This window comes from Vulpes vulpes, chromosome 16 (assembly GCF_048418805.1).
Source record: "Vulpes vulpes isolate BD-2025 chromosome 16, VulVul3, whole genome shotgun sequence".
Classification (NCBI taxonomy): Eukaryota; Metazoa; Chordata; class Mammalia; order Carnivora; family Canidae; genus Vulpes; species Vulpes vulpes.
The window spans coordinates 10211078-10231357 of NC_132795.1; the positions used below are offsets into that span (position 1 = coordinate 10211078).

The window sequence follows — 20280 nt, forward strand, 5'->3', positions numbered from 1 at the left end:
GAGGAAAAGGAGGACAGAGAGACTGTACCTATTTTAGTTTCTACAGATGTCTGCTAATATTTGCATGTACATACACATCTGGTAGATTGGTTCCAACACATCTGGTAGATTACTGCCTTCTCAAATAATATTTCTTTTCTATCTTTTCCTGAAAACATCTGATACACATACTTTGAAACACTCAAAGTAGAAATCCAACCACCTTTAACTGCCATGATTCTTACTTACACATGGAAATTAGCAGTCCTATCAACATCTTATATGTAACGTACACACACACACACGTTCCAAGTGATGTGACTATTTTTAAACTCAAATATAATATTCACTCAACATATATTTGTTGAACATCTCACAAATGCCAGGCACCATGAAAGGTGTTAGGGATTAAATATGAATGAGATACTGGCCTTGTCTCAAGGAATTAAAGACTAGCTGAATAAAAACAACAAATCCCCTACCACATTCTTTAGTAAAATAGTTGATAAGAAAAAAAAATGTTGTAACATATTAAGAACTCCCTGTGAGATGAATATTCCATAAAACAAAAAAAAAACCACGATGTTTACAAAACCCATTTTAGTATCTGTGTCCAATACCAAATTCTGTACATTAATGTTAAAAATCCTTGGTTTAATATCCAATGAGATTAAACAGGCAGAGTTCTGAAGGAAGGTGTCATTTAGTGAAGTAATGAAAGAGTAACCATGATATAGAAAATGACAAAAAAAGAATAAAAATGACTACTTAAGTGTGATAATAAACACACAGAAGAGAAAAAGGTACAACAAGTGACAGGATGGTATTTACTAAGTAAAACTTAAGTTTAGCCAGTAAAACTTAAAGATTAAATGACTTTCAAGACTTCACATAAAAAATCTGTGTTCATATTACACAAACTATAGGTTGTGTTCAATTCTCACCAAAATCTGAGTATCTGTAGCCTGTTCTTGGACCATCTGAATTGCTTGTGCCAGGTCTTCTTCACCTTCTGGAATGCTAAAATTGTCATCTGCTATCTAAATCAAAAAGAAAGAGGATAGGAAGAGCAAGCAGGCAACCTTACTTCATTTCAGAAATATTTTTTCCTCATAAAACAATGGATCAAAAAATATATACCTTATATAAGACCCCATGTTATTCTGAAGTTCTGTGACAAATGGATAACTAACAAGCAGGAAGCTTTCTGACTTCCTAGTAAACATCATTCAATGTCACCTCTGATAAACTCCAGATCAGCTTATGGGCATCTACTCTCGTCTATAATGACAAATGTAGTCTAACAACTCTGCTGAGAAAAAAAAATGTAAGGCTACTTCTCTTTTGTAACTAGTAGCAACTGCCAATCTCTAGTTTAAAAAATAAAAAAATAAAAAATAAAACTCACTGCCTAGATATTAAGCTCTTGGAAGAATGCAATTGACTCTAATTATGACACTAATGATGGTTCATACTTACCATGTGCTTCTTAGTGCTGATCAGTTCTATGCCTTTTATATGAACCCTTCAGTAATTTCATGTGGCACATATTCATATTATCTCTATTTTACTAGTAGTAATAAAAAGCTTATCTACTGTTTGTTCTTTTACTTGCCCAGGCCACAAACTGCCAGGCTTGCTTCCACAGTTGTACTTACAGAGTCTGTCATCTAGGAGCTACTACTGTATGGGCCATGTTTCTGATGTAATGATAAGTCCCATCCAAACAGAGAATTAAAGGGAAGATTTGAGACAGGAACTACACTACACAGAATTATAGTTAAGCTGAAAGGAAGCCTGGGATCTGAGCTGCAGCCCATAGTGGGACTCTGGGAAACCCATCCAAGAGCAGAATGGATATTAGGGAATGCCTGCTGGACGAAATGACAGTCTGGAGTCAGTATCCAACAAGGCAAAGGATAAGGACCAAACTTTGAAGCCCAACTAACAGGAAAACCAAAAGAGCTAGAGGCATTAACAAATCTAAACTTTCAAATAGAACTTTCATGCTTCACTCTTAAATAGTTGATGCTAGGTTTGGAAAACTAGCATCTCTTAAGGAAAACAAAAAATAAAAATAAAACAAAATAGAATGAATGTTTCCTAAGAATGACTAGTGAATTTACAGATTAAATACCTAAAATGAAAAAATTACCTCTTCATATTCATAATCATCTTCAGATGCTTCAGTTATGGCGACCTCTGAAATCTTGTCAAGTGTCAATCTCAAAATATGTGGAAGAAAATGATTTATTTAAAATTGATTTGACCTTAAAATTCAGTTTCAGATCCATATATCTTACCAGTTGGTAAATGTAATTTAAGCTTTTTTCAAAATTTCTCTTCCCCATACAACCTACAAATACAAGTATTTTGAAACAAAAATATTTTTCATTATTTTAAATTATTGTTCTACATAACCCAAACTCATGAAAAACTATCTTCCCACATGTCTATTTACTATCTAATGATTTCCAATTCAATTCTAAGAAGGCTTAGGAAGAGACAATAAAATGATGGACAAGAAAACTATGGCAGTAAGTTTTTTAAATTTATCTCCAACTAACTTAATTTCTTAGAGCTCCTGAGTCAATCACAGTGCACTCTGACTTCTTTATTTAAAATATTATGAATTTTTAAAAAGCGCACCAATATTTAAATATAAGTAAAAAACATTTAAATGTTTTCACAATAAAAGTTATTTAAATCACTGCTTTTTTATTATATAGTTCAATTTTAAAATTAAATTTTCTTCTCAGGAAAGGCAGACTAATTTTTAAGTAAATATAAACTATACAGTAATCATAATTCAATAATTCACAAATTATCAAGAAATAAGCATTAAAATATAGATGGAAATGACTCTAATAAAAAATTCTAACACCATTTTAAGACTTTCAAAAACTACAAGTTATTGTAAGTACAAATGAAAACTTCAAAATAACATTTAATTTCCAAAGAAATCAAAACATACACCAGTAACATTATTTTGTTGGTTGGTAGGTTTACATTTTTTTCCTAACATACACACGATTATGCCAAGTTCAAGATGCATGAAATTAAACACTTTAACATATAGTAGTGGTTGTGAAAATCAGAGATTAGCCTAGTTTTCATCTTGCTGCTGGTTATGAGAAATTGTCTTCCAAAACTTAGCTAAAAGTGTATATAATAAATTATACCATTTATAGTAAGAACTGATATCACTTACACAGTATTTAATAAAAGCCAGGCATTGTCCTTGGGGGCTTTACATGATGAATTAACTCACTTCATCTTCATCCTACCTACAAGCTATTATCATCCCCATTTCATAGATCAGGACTCACACCCACAAGGTCATTCAGCTAGGACCTAAGGCAGTTGGGAATCAGCCCCAGAGTTAAGTTTCACTATGCTATACTTAAACCTTTCATTATTCCATATTTGTTTCCTGTACTATGCAAACACTTGAAGTGTTTGCCAAGTATCTTCCACACAGTTTTAAACCTCTAAAAGATAAGTAATGCAGTCTTGTTACTCAGCTCCATCATAAGCTGTAACTTTTCACTGTTTGCTTTATCCACTTGAGACACTTAAGCCTACTTCAGTTATGACCAATCCTTGGGAACTAGACACTGTCAAAAGACTACTATTTTATTGTCAAACAAGAGTGTATCTCCCAAAAATACGGTGAAAAGTAATCTAGGCTTTAAAAAAAAAAAAAAACACTACTAGTTAATTTAACTAAACTAATTAAAATAACCAATTAAATAACTAATTAAAAACGTGTGGTAGATTAAACTACAAGAAAAAAAAATTGCATACCTGCATCTGATCCTATAACTTTAACTTACCCATACAGGGTACCAGTACTGAAGTACCCACCTACAGCTATGGAAGTTTCCAATAGTACTGGCTTCACTCTCCTTTAGTCCCTTGCCAGCAGCCTTCTTATAGACCATAAGGCTTCCACTAATAGTCTGTTCAAGGTATTTTAGCTTTCACTAACATCCTACTTAAAGAACTTCCAACATCTGTCCTATATTCATTTCTAGAACCACTCCGATACTTTAAAGCATCTCTTATGTTAGAACCCCATTTCAGGGTGCCTGGGTGGCTCAGCATTTTAGCATCTACCTTTGGCCCAGGGCATAATCCTGGAGTCCTGGGATGGAGTCCCACATCAGGCTCCCTGCAGGGAGCCTGCTTCTCCCTCTGCCTATGTCTCTGCCTCTCTCTCTCAGAAAAAAATAAATAAAATCTTTAAAAAAAATCCCATTATCAGGTGCCAAAATCTGTACTTTTTATCTTTTTATTATTGTTGCATAACCAACTCCCCAAAACATAAGGCTTAACAATAAGTATCCATTATCTCACAGTATCCATGGTCAAGAATTCGGTGGCTTAGCTCGTGTATTTTGATTTGGGATCTCTCATGAGGCCTCAGTCAAGACTGAAGCCAAGCTTGCAGTCTTCTGAAGGCTCAGCTGAGGCAATAGGATCCCTTTCAAAGATGGCTCTAACATTGTTGGCTGAAAGTTTCAATTCCTCCCCATGTGAGTCACTCCATAAGTTTCTTAAGCATTCTCAAGACATAGTGGCTGGTTACCCCCAGAATAAGCAAGAAAGCAAAGTGGAAGCCACAATAACTTTTATGGCGAAGCCTAAGAAGTCATACATCATCATTTCTTCACTAGTCTATTGGTTACATAAGTCAATCCTATTCAATATATAACGGAAGTATATAGTAGCATGAGGAACAGGATATGGAGATCAGTGGGCATCATTTTGAAAGTCAGCAACCATAATACCTTAAGAGGTTTCAAGAGGATGAAAAGTGTAAATCATTTAGAATGGTGCCTGGCTCATAGTAAATGCTATGTAAGTATTTGTTATTGTTCTTCTTTTCTAGAAAGAGATGAGTACCTGTGGAAAAGTCTCATAAGTCTTTCATGGTCCAGTTCCCCCATGCATTAAGATGAATGGATTATTAAAATACATTCTAAATTTTCCAATTTTCTAAATTTATATTTTTCCGATATATTTTCACTTCATTAGATAAAATTTCCTGAAGTTCAGCTACAGGAAATCAGTCTCTTTTTTTTATGGAAAAGAATGCCCTTTTCTGCATGGCATTTACTAAAACTTGATTTTGTAAGAAATCACTTATCTTTAAGTCCCCAGAAAAGTAATACCATCCTTCCATCATCACTGCTCACACCATAATACATTCCACAAAGATGTAAATATTCCAAAATCATTTGGACAGACTTTAAAATTGTAAATAAGCCAACTGATAAGATTAATGTGAGGAAGAAACATCAAAGCATAGGTTGTTAAACATGGCAATATGTAGAAGAAAAAAGTGATTTGTCCTCAAAGCTTTGGAAATATCAAACTTGCTATACTGCTACCTAGAAAATACTCAAGGCAACAGCTTTCAAACCCTAATAATATACTGTTTCCCCCAAATCAAAAAGAATAAATGAAAAAATACCATTTTATAAAGCTTAAAAAGTACTGTCATATGGAGCACTATCGTATTTATTTCCACAACAATCCTGTGAAATTAAATAACATAGATACAGTCTTTTCGAAAGAAGAAAGAAAGAAAGAAAGAAAGAAAGAAAGAAAGAAAGAAAGAAAGAAAGAAAGAAAGAAAGAAACTGAATTAGGGAGATTAAAAATTGCCAAAAATCATATTCCTAGAAGTGACGGAGACAAATCTCTTAAATAAAAAGATCAGGAATTTTCTACAATATTGTATTTCTGCAGTTTCTACATGTTTCTACAATGACACAAAAAAACTAATTTTTACTAAACTCCTAGGCAATGAACCCTCACTTGTTTTCCAAACTCTCAAGTGTTATGTTACCAACAGCTAAATCAAATCATTTAAATAGCTCAATTTGAAGGCCCTAAAGGAGGGAGAAGTGTAAGAGAGCTACGGGGCAACAGATCCAAACATAAAATCAGCCAAGGGCAAGAGATTAATAAGACGAAAGGTCAGGAAGAGGACAAACATTCAATATAGGAACCACTATTTTCCTTGATTGGTATTTTCAATATCCACAAAAATCATTTGTACAGAAAAATCTTCCCAGGAGCAACTGAATTGAAATGTGATGTTGCAGTGTTACTGAAGAAATAAATGTACTTTGGCATGCATCTATCTAGCCTAGCTGGATAACAACACATGGACAAATGCACAAACAAATCCCCCAATGACTGTGTGGCAGCTTACAAATACGCATATATACAAAATATAAAAATAAGTAAATATGGAAATTAAAGAGAAAGTAGAGAAATAAGACAAAGGTAAAGCTGCAGTACATGCCATAAAGTTTCACGAACTTTGTCAAACCTAAGTCACATGACCCAAAGCTTCCCAGCAGTCAGTGTAAAGAGGGGAATGTAATCAGATACCAATTCAGTATCCATCCAATGAAAACAGATGAGTTTCTCCGCAGATATACAGCAGAACTGGTTCTAAAGCCTGAGAGAAATTACACTCTTCAGTTCTCATAAAGAGAACACTGCAGATTGTACAGATGTTGATTCCCTTGGCCTTTGGGACAGCCAGAAAGACTAAATGATACAAGATCTGATGGCATATCATGTGTAAAAAAGGTTGGAAAGCATTGCTTCAGAAGCAATATTGCCAGGACAGGAATAAGCAATTGACCAAGAATTCCCTGAATGATAAAAACCCTCTACTCTCGTTCTACTTTTCCTGGACAACTTTATCATGTGTAATCTCATCTCTTAGGTGATCCTATTCTCCAGGAAATGTCCATACAATTAAGCTGGTCATAGTTCTCAGAAAAAGTGATTTTTTTTCCATTGAAGAATAAGCCAGAATCCTGTCTTAAAATCAGTTTGTTAATGCCAACCTGATTCTGAGCTCTTACAGAACTCCCTTCGTATTATCTGCCTAGTATTCCTTCAAAGAACATTGTTGAATTCCATTTCCAAATTCATTTTTTTCATCCTTTCTATTCCCTTCAGATGTAGCCATTACCTCTCTGTCTGCTTGAAGTTAACTTGACATTAAATATTGTGCCCAGTTTTCTAGTCTGCTCTTGCCCGGGGTACCATCTGTGATTTCCCTTCCTCCCTGACCTGTAGCCACAGCCCACAGCACCACCGAGTTCTAGGCCAGGTTCCATATCCTAGAGTCAGAGCCTATACTCAGACCAAGTACTCATTCCACATCTCCACTTGCTATGGAAGAAATTTAGTAGGATTTTACATACCCTGAATTGGTTCCCTGGTACCTGGTCACCATGAGTGAACTGATAGTTTCTGCACTAGCAGAATTTGTACCAGATCCTAACCTTATAGACCCTCTCAGAAAATAGCCCAATATACATTCACACTGAAACTACCAGGAAACCCTAAATCCATCACAGCACTACAGAAGACACAACTGCAAGAAGACACAGAGAAGCATTTCAGCTGGTGTAATGGAGCAGAGCTTGAGGTGACAGTTGATTCAACAGGGTCACAAACAAGGTTCTGCAAATGGACCACAGCCAGAAAGCTATGAACAATTTTCAGATGTGAGCACCATACAAAGTTCCTCACACACTGGTCTCTTCCACTGCTGCTATGGAGGTAGTGATCACTGCCAGCAGCAGCATCTTTATAAAGAACTGGAGTGAAACATATAGCTAATTATATTTCACATGATTTCCCAAAGCTACTATAGACAGAAATTGCTTTGTAATCTTTGCCATCACTACAGAGCCAATATACACAGAGGCAATCTAAAATCTAGCCTGGATCCTCCATGATCAACATTTTACTCACTAAATTGAAACAAAAGTACTGTAAATAGCGAACATCATAGCCACTGTCCCCTTTCTTAAGAATGCCAGTTTAAATAATGTAAGATCAGTGAAATAATATATACCAAAGATGGCAAATAACTGGCACACTTGCTTCCACTCCCCCCACCACTGTTGTTTGTTTTTTGCAGTTTTTCCCACCAAGTCTTCAGGAGGTCTTAGAACTCTTATTAATACCACATACCAGGGAGTCATGGACTCAGCACAAGTGCAAATTTATTGACTACCCCTGACCCAGACACCACTGTCATCCTCTGCCTCAGAAGCTGGAAAATAACGTTTTTTTTTTTTTTTTTTTTTCAAAATATAAAGCCCATCATTCTCATAGTGGATGGTGGTTTAAGTTTACCCAACTTCTAAGCCAGATATCCAAGGATATGAGCTCTACATATTATACCTCTTATCTGAAAATCTAAAGGCTAGTAGTTAAGAAATTTGTAGACATCCTTGTTACTTCAATTATACTACTTAGACCAGCAGCACCTGCAGCACCCGCAGCACCTGGGAGCTTGTTAGCAACGCAGAATCTCAGCCCTGACTGGGACTTACTGAATTAGTCTTCTTTTAAAGATCCAAATTTTTTTATTCACGTGCACATTAAAGTTTGCCTAGACTAGAGGACAAACAACAAAATACAATTTTACAATTTGTTCTTTCCAATAGCTCATAACTTTCATGCATATAAAATGCAATGAAAGATTGTGTAGGGATGTCATTTAGAAAACAAGCATGCATCTTATCACATGGGTTATCTAAGTGTGATCACCATATTTCAGGTGACTTGTGAAATCCTTAATTTTGCCTTTTCAGAAACAGTTGACTTTGGGACTGCATTCAGAGTTGATTAACTTCAAAGGACTGGCTAAAGTCTCAGACACTGCCATTGGGGCCAAAGGAGACCTTCTTCAGTGGTCAGCAAACTTATGTCAATTATCTAAGTAGCCAAATTCTTAGTGCTGGAATGCCTTTGAAAGATAATCAAAATCTAGGGATCCCTGGGTGGCGCAGCGGTTTAGCGCCTGCCTTTCGCCCAGGGCGTGATCCTGGAGACTCGGGATCGAATCCCACGTCGGGCTCCTGGTGCATGGAGCCTGCTTCTCCCTCTGCCTATGTCTCTGCCCCTCTCTCTCTCTCTCTCTCTCTCTGTGACTATCATAAATAAATTAAAATCAAAGAAAAGATCGTTATTAAAAAAAAAGATAATCAAAATCTAGTTAGGGGAGTAGAGAATCAGTGCAAAAGGAAGTACATATAACAAAAACAATAGTTTGGGGCTCCACTTTCCTAGAGTCCCTGTTTTCCATTATTCTTCCTTGAACTTTCAACAAGTAGCAACAAAATCAATTCAGTATTAACTTTCTTAGTACAATTCATTCCAGCCAATTGGAATGGGCATTCCCAAATGTCCAAAGCCACACATTAGCCGCAGTTTCTACTGCAACTGAAAACCTTACCTAAGTGGTACCCATTTCTAACAAAATTCATTCACAAAAACAACCAACCTTTACAAACACTTGACCCTTTACAAAGCACATAGTTAAAACCTAGCCTTATATTTTACAATGTTGCAAAAACCTTTCTAAGGAAGAGTTCTCTGGAGGACTCTTAACTGCATACACAGATTTCTTAAAAGCTCTGGAGATAGCTAAGAAAGGAACTATGTGCACGCATGTTTGTATCTTGCCTTGTGGAAGTTTAAAGCATAAAAGCAATAATACTGTAACCACTTCAGAAGAGAAGCAGGTAACACCTACACACCTTTACAGGTAGTAGGTTACAAAGAAGGGGTGTTGCAGGAGGAAGAGTTATTTTTCCTGAATACATTCTCTAAGCTCATAAAGAACACAGGGGCTTTACTAATGAAGCCATTACCCTCATGGTGGATTCTGGGTGTTTCTGGTTTGGGCCCTGTTATTCTGTACATGTTCTTTATGTTTGAATGTTTAACGGCAAAGAAAAGGGTGACTTCCTGGAGAATTAAGAGTCAACCTCTTTCAAAGACTATTAATATCTTGATATCTAGTGTTCTAAGGAGCATCTGTTCAGTCATAAATAAGAGAAGCCCAAGAGCAAATGCAGATTAGAAGTGATAAAGTGTATGTGGAAAGTACAGAACATCAGATTTCTGATTCATTTGTGCATATTATAACTTTTATTTATCCACTGTGATAGCTCAATTAAATTACCTGAGAGCTAAAGACTTTAAACTCAAGAAAGTCTCACTTCAGCAACTATCATAATTACCTTAAGAAACAATGTCAAATAACATTATACAGTCAACTCTTAATTATGCATGTTAAGAGAGCCCAGGGATACAGGGATAATTGGCAATCAAAAGTAATCCTCAAACTTCATTTTAACTAAGGGTTAAAGCCTCTCTCATGACTAAACCTCTTACCTAAACACTTAATGTAGGAAAATTGGCAAAATATGTAGTTTTGCTATCCCTCAACTACCCTTTGGTTGAAACCCAAAATATCAGACAACTAAAGAAAGATGAAAGAAAAGCAAAGGGGCCAGATAATTCAGAAACTGGATAATAAAATCCTAAAAAGTCAGAAGCGCTTATATTCACAAATATGATTATCTGGAGAATTCCTCGTAACACAGGCTTTGTGCTATGTATCGGCAGTTGTGACTCAGCAGTCCCCCCTGAAAATTCAGTAAACCTAAAAGCTGTGCTATACTGGAGTTCCAGAAAGTGCAAAAAAAGCTAACTCAGTGCGTTCTGTCTCATGTTAACAATTAAACTATGTGTTACAGAAAGCATCTTGGTGTAGACAAAAATAAGATGCCTGGTTGCCACTCGCTACCAGGGACCCTAGGTAACTTTATACTTGACGTATAGGTAAGTTCTCAAAGAACTGCTGACCCATTTCTGGATTTAAAAAGGGAATGTTACTGGAAAAGGCAGCTATTTAGAGCTACCAAGTATATAAAACCCTCATTTAAGACACTAAGGTACCCACGGATCTTATTTAAATTGATCTTGAACTATTCAAACTGACATGCCTATAAAAACTCGTGTTTGCATTGAATAAAATACTACATATTTTGTTTGATCCTTGCAACTAAGTTCTTCAAAGCTCCGTGAAGCACCGACGTGTAGAGTCCGAGTCAGGTCAAGTCAGGTCAGGTCCAAAGGCCACGGGGCGAACCGCTGTTAGGTCTCTGAAGCCTTGGATTAAAGCTGGGGGGGGGGGTGGTGGTGGAGGATTCATAGTCGGACGAAAAAAATAATAATAAGGTGGATTTTGGAGTTTCCTTGATGTCTTCAAGAATAAAACAGATCACCATCTCTCTCCTACCTGCCTGGAAAAAAAAAAAAAAAAAAAAAAAAGGAGGTATCTTTTTCCCCTGAAGTCTCCTTCTCCAGTGCAATTACTCTGCGTGCCTGGGGGAGGCGAGCTCTCACCCACAGACTGCTTGCTCTTCCACTGTTCTCGTACTTGCAGATAATTGTCCATTCGTCACCGTCTGACCTCTTCCTATCATCCCATTTCGGCTCTCCAGGTCCTCCCTTAGAGGCTTTAAAATTAAAGACGTAGTGATCATCCTCAAACGGACCCGGCCCCGGCCACTCAGGGCCCATCTGCAGAGTCGCAGGTGGGGCGCTTCCGCCCGGGGTCTGCCCGGGGGCTCCTCCCACCGGGACGCAGCAGCCCGGCCCCTGTGGACGGCGGCGGCGACCCTCCCGGCGGGCGGAGGCGCCTCCAGGCCCTCGAGGCCCGCGGGCATCGCGGCCTCCAGCCTCCCGGGGCGCCCTCGCCCGCAAACCCGCTCCCGAGGGGCGCGCCTGCACGTAAGGATACGCTCCAGGTAGAAGGCGCCCTCGGCGGCCACCGCCTCCGCCGTGTCCCCGGCGGCCGTCAGGTCCAAGCCCAGCGCCTCTTCCAGCACCCGCAGGGTCGAGCCGGGCACCCCCGGCCTGGCAGCCATCGCCCCCGGCGGCCCGGCGCCTCCCGACGGCGGACGCCAACGCGCCCGCCCGCAACCGCACGCAACTCTCGCGAGACTCTGACAAGCCTCGTCGCCCGCAACCGACGGCTCCGCGCCCCGTCGGGCCGCGCGGGTCCTCGACGTCGGAGCCCTCCGACCTTCCCGGTTGCCACGGCAACGCTGTTGCTTAGCTACCCGGGGACGCACTTCCTGGAGTGGATGAGACGCGAAGCCAGAAAGGGTCAGCTTGGATTATATTCATTTTCTTCCTGAGCAAGGTTGGGTTTTTTTTTTGTTTTTGTTTTTTTGGTTTTTTTTTTTTGGGGGGGGGGTGTTGTTGGGTGTTTTGGTTTTTTTTTTCTTTTTTTAGTTTTTTTTTTTTTCGTTTCGACCCTAACATTTCGTTCTCTTCCCTAAAGTAATTGCCTTTCCCCTGGATCTTCACATGCCCATCTCCAGCCCCCTAAATTTAGGTGTGTGGAGACCCGGCGCAGACTCCTGGAAAAGAGCAAGAACCTCAGTACCTGGAATTTAAAAAAAAAGAGAGAGAGAGAGAGAGAGAGAGACAGAAATCATAATGGAGAGACTGACAGGGGACCTGCCAACCTCAGATGCCACATGGTAAAGACCAAGGGTGGCTTAGGGCAGCCCCGGTGGTGCAGTGGTTTAGCACCTGCCTCTGGCCCAGGGCGTGATCCTGCCTTGGGCTCCCTGCTTCTCCCTCTGCCTGTCTCTGTGTCTCTCATGAATAAATAAATAAATCTTTTTTTAAAAAAAGGCCCAGGGTGGCCACCTTACTCGGTCTTTTTTGGGCTCCTTTAAAACATTTACCTGGACCTCTGTTGGGGGCTGATTTCGAACGCCAGGACCTGGAAGAGCGCCTGCAGTGTTGAGTCTTGCCAAGAGAAAGCCACTTGCATTAGAACCGTGAGGTTCAAGGGCCCTGACACCACCTTCCGTGCTCCTTTAGCAAATGACAGACTCTTCCTCGGGTTTGTATTGTGTGTATATCAGAAGCACCTCCTGGGTCTTTATCTTTGCAGATCCCTCTGCATTCTGTTTCTTGATGAAAACTGGACCAATTCCTGGATGAAAATTGGACCAAAGACCAATTCTTTATAAAAGCTCCCAATTGATTGCCAAAAAAAATTAAAAATAAAAACAATTGTGGTGACTTCTTAATGAGGTCATTGAGAGCCTGGGTGTTGGAACCAGAGAGGATGCGTTCAGAGAGCCTGGCTCCGCCACTTGCTAGTTAGGAAGCCTTGGGCAAACCATTGAATGCCTCTAGCCTCAGTTTCCTTATGTGTAAAATGAGGATGATAATATTACCTACAACAAAGCATTGTTTCAAGGGATAAAAATGTAAAAAAAAATAAGAATTTACCAGGCACAAAGACACCAAAATAGGTACTATTTCTATTGAAGTTAATTGCTTAGTTTTGTTATGTTTTTTTAGAATAATGAAGCCAAGGGTTACAATTAGTCATAATACTCCCTCATTTCTCATATCTATTATTTTAATGAATCACTTTTTTTCCTTGAGGTCTCACATCAAATATATCCTCAATGTTCATTATATGCAAGGAACAATTTTAAGGGGCTGAAAATACAGGAGAGGAACTCTGACACTGGGGAATCTGCTGCTTTCATGGGATGTCTGTTCTTTGTTCCCAAGGGAGGCATTACCTCATCCCTCAATTTTGTTTTCTGTAAGTACTTGCCTGAGAAATGGCCTGGGTAAGGAGTGGTCAGGGCTTTACACACCCAGCAGGCATGAAGGAGCGTGAGAGAACCAAAAAGGAGATCTCTGAACAATTAATATTTATTTCGATTTTTTTGTGTTACCTTGGGTGTTGGCTGTTCTCTTTCTTAGCTTTTAGATGTAGTGTATACATTGTGTTCTACAAAAGGTTTGAATCATGGCTCTTCTGTAGGATCTTAATTAACTTAAACCTTAGTTTCCTCTTCTCTAAAACATATTTTAATACCTATATCACTAAATTATAAATAGCAATATCTTCTTTGGAAAATGTCTATTCACCTCTTCTGCCCATTTTTAATTAGATTATTCATTTGGGGGAGGGTTGAGTTGTCTATATTCTTTATATATCATGGACTAACCATTGATCTGATATGTCATTTGCAAATATCTTCTCCCATCTCATAGGTTACCTTTTAGTTTTGTCGATTGTTTCCTTCACTGTGCAGAAGCTTTTTATTTTGAAGTCCCAGTAGTTCATTTTCGCTTTTATTTCCCTTGCGTCAGGAGACATATCTAGAAGGAAGCTGCTATGGCCCATGTAGAGAGGTTACTGCCTGTGTTGTCCCCAGGATTTTTATGGTTTCAGGTTTCACATTTAGGTCTCTCATACATTTTGAATTTATTTTTCTGTTTGGTATAAGAAAGTGGTCCAGTTTCATTCTTTTGCATGTTGCTGTCCAGTTTTCCCAACACCATTTGTTGAAGAGACTGTCTTTTTCCCATTATATATTGTTCCCTGCTTTTTTGAAGATTAGTTAATCGTAGAGTTTGGGTTCCTTTCTAGGTTTTCTATTCTGTTCTATTGACCTATGTGTCCATTTTTGTGCTAGTACCAACCATACTGCTTTGATCACTACAGTTTTGTTGTATAACTTGAAGTCCAGAATTTTGATGCCTCCAACTTGGCTTTCCTTTTTCAAAGTTGCTTTGGCTATTTGGAATTTTCATAGTTCCATACAAATTTTAGGACTGTTTGTTCTAGCTCTATGAAAAATGCTGTAGGTATTTTGATAAGGATTGCATTAAGACATACAGATGGCCAACAGAGACAAGAAAAGATGCTCAACATCACTGTTCCTCAGAGATATACTAATCAAGGTAACAGTGAGATGCTACCTCATACCTCAGAATGACTAAAATTAATAACACAAGAAACGAGGTGCTGACGAGTATGTGGAGAAAGGGGAGCACTCTTGCACTGTTGGTGGAAATGCAAACTGGTGCAATCGCTCTGGAAAACAGTATAGAGATCCCTCAAAAAAGTTAAAAATAGAACTACCCAGTGATCCAGCAATCACACTACTAGGTATTTACCCAAGAATACAAAAATATTAATTCAAAAGGATACATGCACCCTGATGTTTATAGCAGAATTATCTACAATAACCAAATTATGGAAATAATCTAAACAAAAAAAATTGGCCTGGGTGGCTCAGTCAGTAAAGTGTCTGCCTTCAGCTCAAGTCACGATCCTGGAGTCCTGGGATCAGCCCCACATCTCTGCTTCTCTCTCTGCCCCTCTTGTGTTCTCGCTCTCTCTCAAATAAATAAAATCTTAAGAAAAAAAAAAGATGTGGTATATACGTACAACTTAGCCATAAAAAAAGAATGAAATTTTGTCATTTGCAATCACATGGATGGAGCTAGAAAGCATTAAGCTAAGCAAAACACGTCAGTCTGAGAAAGACAAATACATATAATTTTACTCATATGTGGAATTTAAGAAACAAAACAAACAAGAAAAGAGAAAAAAAGAGAGAGGGAGGCAAACCAAGAAACAGATTCTCAGCTACAGAGAACAAATTGATGGTTACCAGATGGTAGGTGGGTGGAGGGATGGGTTAAATAGGTGATGGGGATTAAGTGCACTTGTGATGAGCACTGGGCGTTGTATGGAAGTGTTGAATCACTATACTGTATACTTGAAACTAATATTGCACTCTATAATAACTTAACCAGTATTTAAATAAAACCTTTAAAAAGCCCCCCAAAAAATAGTAAGTGAAATGGAACGTATAAAAAGCACTTATTGTCACCATATCTAGCATATCAAACATTCTCAAAAAATAATTGTTAATAAAATTGACTTAAAATATTGAGTGATATGCTAATCTCAAATTGGATTTTGAGAAGCTTACATATATAGGAACACTTTTAAGACAAAACTTAAATGTTTTTAGAAATATGCAGCACTCAAAGGGAAGGTTTTAATAGAGTCATAAGAAAATAAACAAATTATGACCACTATCCACCACTTCAGGTAGAAGAGAATTGGAAAAGATTCTTGTCAGGGAGCTTTTAATATATATATTATATATATATATATATAAACTCAAAAAAGTATCATTGCACTGTACTCCCCAAAAAAAGTTTTTTTTTTTTTAATCTGGAAGTCTAATTCTCTAAAAATTCCAAGTAACCAAAGTTTTACTTCAGAGTTCCCAATTTGATTATGTCAATTTCATGGATTTCAAATTGAGAAGTCACCCAAGATATTTTGAGTTCCACTATAATTTGAACACATTTCACAGAGAATTAAGCTACAGTACATTTAAAAGTTCAAATTAGAAGCATCTTTAATATTTTATTTTATTAACCTTTATATCTCTACAATAAATGTGTAATTTCTTAAAGCAGTAAAATAAAAGCAAAAACAATCTTAACTAATATAAACAGAACCAATAATTGCCTTCAGATAAAAAACAGGATACAAAATTTTATGGTGATTGCAAATATCTTAAAACTGGTATGTCTTTCCAAGAGATGACTTTTTAAAACATTGGAATTACTGTTCTATTAATTACTGGCTTAATTTAAAAAGGGTGTGAAAGCCTTACTAAGAAAAAATTAAAACTTAAGATCATCATAGTGGTTTCAGTTATGATGCTGTCCTGAGTAGACTATAAGTACCACACATGGTAACGTCCTTCCAAAAATACAATATGGAAAGGGGGAGTGGAAAGAATAACTTTATGGTGGACAAATCTGGGCAAACACTACCTCAAAAATCCATGCTTTATATTAATTATGAGAAAAACAAACAAATCTCAGTTGAAGGACATTCTACAAAATACCTAACCAGTTCCCTGAAACAGTCAATAACATCAAAAGCAAGGAAAATATAAAAACCACTACAGGCATGATGATTAGCTGCAATGTAAGATCTTGGAACAAAAAATGTACCTTAAGTAAGTACTGAAGACACTTGATAAAGTATAGACGTCAGCTAATAATAACATACCAACATATCAATGGATTTCAGCTAATAATAACATACCATCAACAACATACCAATAACACATCAATATTGCTCATTATATGTGGTAATTGCACCGCATTCATGTAGGATGGTAATAACAGGGAAAACTAGGCGTGGCATATGAGGACTTTCTATACTATCTTTACAACTTCCTAGTAAATCTAAAACTATTCTAAAAAAGTTTGTTTTGAAAAATTACTTGACGGGCAGTGGTTGAGCGTCTGCCTTTGACTCAGGTCGTGAACCCGGATCCTGGATCCTGGGCTGAGACCCTCTTCAAGATCCCCTCAGGGAGCCTGCTTCTCCCTCTGCCTATGTCTCTGCTCTCCTTCTGTGTCTCTCATGAATAAATAATTTTAAAAAAATAAAATAAAAATCAATTAAAAATTCCTTGACTCTTGATTCTAGCAATACCCTGAACAAAACTCACACTTTGACCTTTCTCTTACTTGAAACAATAAATTACTTTTGCTTAAGCAAGTTTCTGTTGGGCTGTCACTTGATATTCAACAAGATGCAGCTGATTCATTGACTCCGTAGAGAATCTTTATTACTTTCACACTATTTAAAGATATACCTTACTGCTATTTTTTTTTCTAAAAAATGCCTGCTATAACATATCTACGTCCACTTAACACACAGATGGAAGAAACACAGTTTCCTCTCATGCATAGTTGGAAACTGAGTGAGCCATTTTAGAAGTCCAGACCCCCCTCTTCTATCTTGTCCACTGGTCAGGTATTTCCTCATCTATAGACTGAAAGGAGAAAGATAAAAAGAAGTGGCCAAGTTAAAGGCAACAACAATGGCAGTGTTTGGAAAGAGACAGAAATTGTTCAGAGAACAGTGCAAGTTGGAAGCAGTAGTTGGAGATGGGGTAGGTAGAAGAGGAATTCTACTGTGGAAGACCATCATGACAATTCCAGCAGTGAACTTCAAATGCACATCTAATACCTACATCAAGCAATGGAGGCTTGCTGTGGAAATTCCACTGTCCAAATATTCAGTGGGGTGTATAGCAATTTCCAAGACAGCCTTGTCAAATGAAAGCATTTAGACATCGCAAGTATAAATGCTGCATTTCCATAACTAAAAGCAACAGAGAAGCTTTATCTAAAGTGTTTTATAATTCCTGATTGATTATAATATTTCTTAGCATTCCACAGTTATGCACACCAGTAGAAATGGTGAAGGAAGAAAAAGGAAAGGAAAGGAAGGAAAAGGAAAAGGGAAAGGGAAGGAAGGAAGGAAGGAAGGAAGGGATAGAGGGAGTGATCTAAGAGGGAAAAATGAAAAGAAAACAAAACCTTCCTCTTAGACATATACCTGCAATGCTTAATTCTTTGAGGAAGATAGGATAGAGTTTGGATTGTCCTTTTTTAAAAGATAACTATTTTGTTGTTTATTGTCCCTCCAATGGGAGAGTAGGGCTGGTAGTACAATCAGCATATTGTATTCAGGGTACAGTTTGGGGGAATGTTGGGATAGAGAATTGTGACCCAAAGGATTCATCAAAGTCAGAGGGCTCAGTGTAAACTGATATCGAGGAACAAGACACAGTGCCACGCAAATCACAGAATCAGGCAAAATGAGAGTAATAGATCAAATAGTAAGTAATAGGTAAAAATCCAAGATACATATGTCAATTCTTAAAGAATCAGATTTCAATTATTATAATGAAATATTTAGTATATGTCATGAATGAATTCTTCAGTTCAATCAATATCCATGCTTTCTTTAAACCCTACTTTTCCCCCCAGTTCTGTCATTTTTTCTGTTTTGGTAATTATTGTAACTATCATGATAAATTAAGAATACTTTTTTCATACAATTACTTTAAGAATTTAGAGGAGCTTAACATGTATGAAGCACAATGCTCAGCATATTGTAAATATAAGGTAAAAGATCACAATTTCTAATTAATTGCATTTTACTCATTGACCATACCTACACCAGAGAACCATTTTGTGCACACACAACACTAAGCTTACGAGAAGATATAAAAATACACATACTTATTCTATGTTACAGAACTATTACCATTGCAAATGTCTGGTTTTTTTCATCTAGATTTTTTTTGGTGTTAATAACAAATTGACCTAAGTTCTGATGCATCTTCCTCCAACCTCACACACCATGACTTTGAATACGTACATATTTTGTTTTTCTTATCAATAATTTTATAAATTAATTGAGCACAGGAGGAGCTTCTAAAGCTTTAGTTAACATCTGCAGGAGAAAAAATAATTTATGTTTTACAAATATATTAGAGAGAATTCAATAACAACAGTTGCTTGATGACAAAATAAAGCAGGAGAAAGGGAACCTAAGGAACAATAACAACTAAGGTGACAATTATGAAGCCTCTAATTTTCTCTACTTTAAGCAGAAATCTATAGAAACTGACATGCTGCCAATGTTCCCTAATATTTCTCTTGCATTTACAGAATATTATTTTTAAATTCTCTAATAACTCCAATACCCAGAAAAAGTTTACTTATGTAAATCTACTCATTCATTACCATTTTTCATATTTATATACTTTAAACAGTCATTGCCTTGCAATAATTTTTTGTTTTTACATGGAAACATTTTAAATATTAAAACAGATAGAACATAAAATATTCATATGACTGAACTTAGCAACAAGAGAACATTAAGTAGGGGCCATTGTTTCCAGATGAGAATTATTGTTAGATGATCAAGAATTCTTAATAAGCATATCAGAATGTCCAATGGCTTCTTGATTGTATACTCGAATTTAGGAGGAAGTAAATATTTTCTAAGAAACTTAAGTCATGAAAAAATCTTTTCAATAAGATTATTCACAATTTTGGCTTCTGAGAGTAAAAAGTAATCTGGAAACTATTTCTGAAAATCCCTCTTTCTATATAGTTTTATGCCTGTGAAGGCCATTGAGCCCACCACCACCCAAAGCAGTCTCAAACATTAATTTTCATCCTGACAAGTAGTGAACTATTGTTTCTTTTTACATTTATTGTCATTTTAACTTATTATATTGTAAAGTGTCTTTTATCATTTTCTTCTTTTTTATATTTGTGTCAATTTGTGAGAGCTATTTGTAATTATTGATATTAGGTTTTAGTCTATAAATCCTTTATAAATATTTGTCCACATTTATTATCTTGTTATTGACTTTATAATACATTTTAAAATGAAAAACTTTTGAGTCTACTGCAGTTAATTATGGTTATATTTTATTTTATGTCTTCTGGATTAATAGTCTTGATTAAAAATATTTTACCAAATCTTAGGTATTCTAAACTCTCTCTCCTAAATACTAAAAACTCTTAATTTCTTATTTTTTATTTTCCATATCGGCCTTTAATTCATCTGTGGTTTATTTTTGCATAGGAGATACAATAGATTCCTATCCATTAGATAGTCAATAACCAGAAAAATTTAAAATTATTTATCCTTTCCCACTGACTATATCATTTTATATATTTAATTCTCATTTATACTGAGATTTATTTATGAAATAT

The 20280-nt window shown here is 36.8% G+C and overlaps 1 protein-coding gene across 1 annotated transcript in view; it reads right to left on the bottom strand.

Moving 5' to 3' along the window:
• SPAG16 (sperm associated antigen 16) overlaps nucleotides 1-11878 on the bottom strand; it is a 935138-nt gene extending 923260 nt beyond the window's left edge. Inside the window, exons 1-3 of the mRNA XM_026002203.2 lie at nucleotides 11624-11878; nucleotides 2135-2181; nucleotides 924-1019 (exon numbers count right to left, since the gene is read on the bottom strand). Of these exons, the coding sequence (XP_025857988.2) occupies nucleotides 924-1019; nucleotides 2135-2181; nucleotides 11624-11750 (270 nt within the window). The 5' untranslated portion in view covers nucleotides 11751-11878. The remainder of the gene's footprint in view (nucleotides 1-923; nucleotides 1020-2134; nucleotides 2182-11623) is intronic.
• Between the last annotated feature and the right edge of the window lie 8402 nt (nucleotides 11879-20280).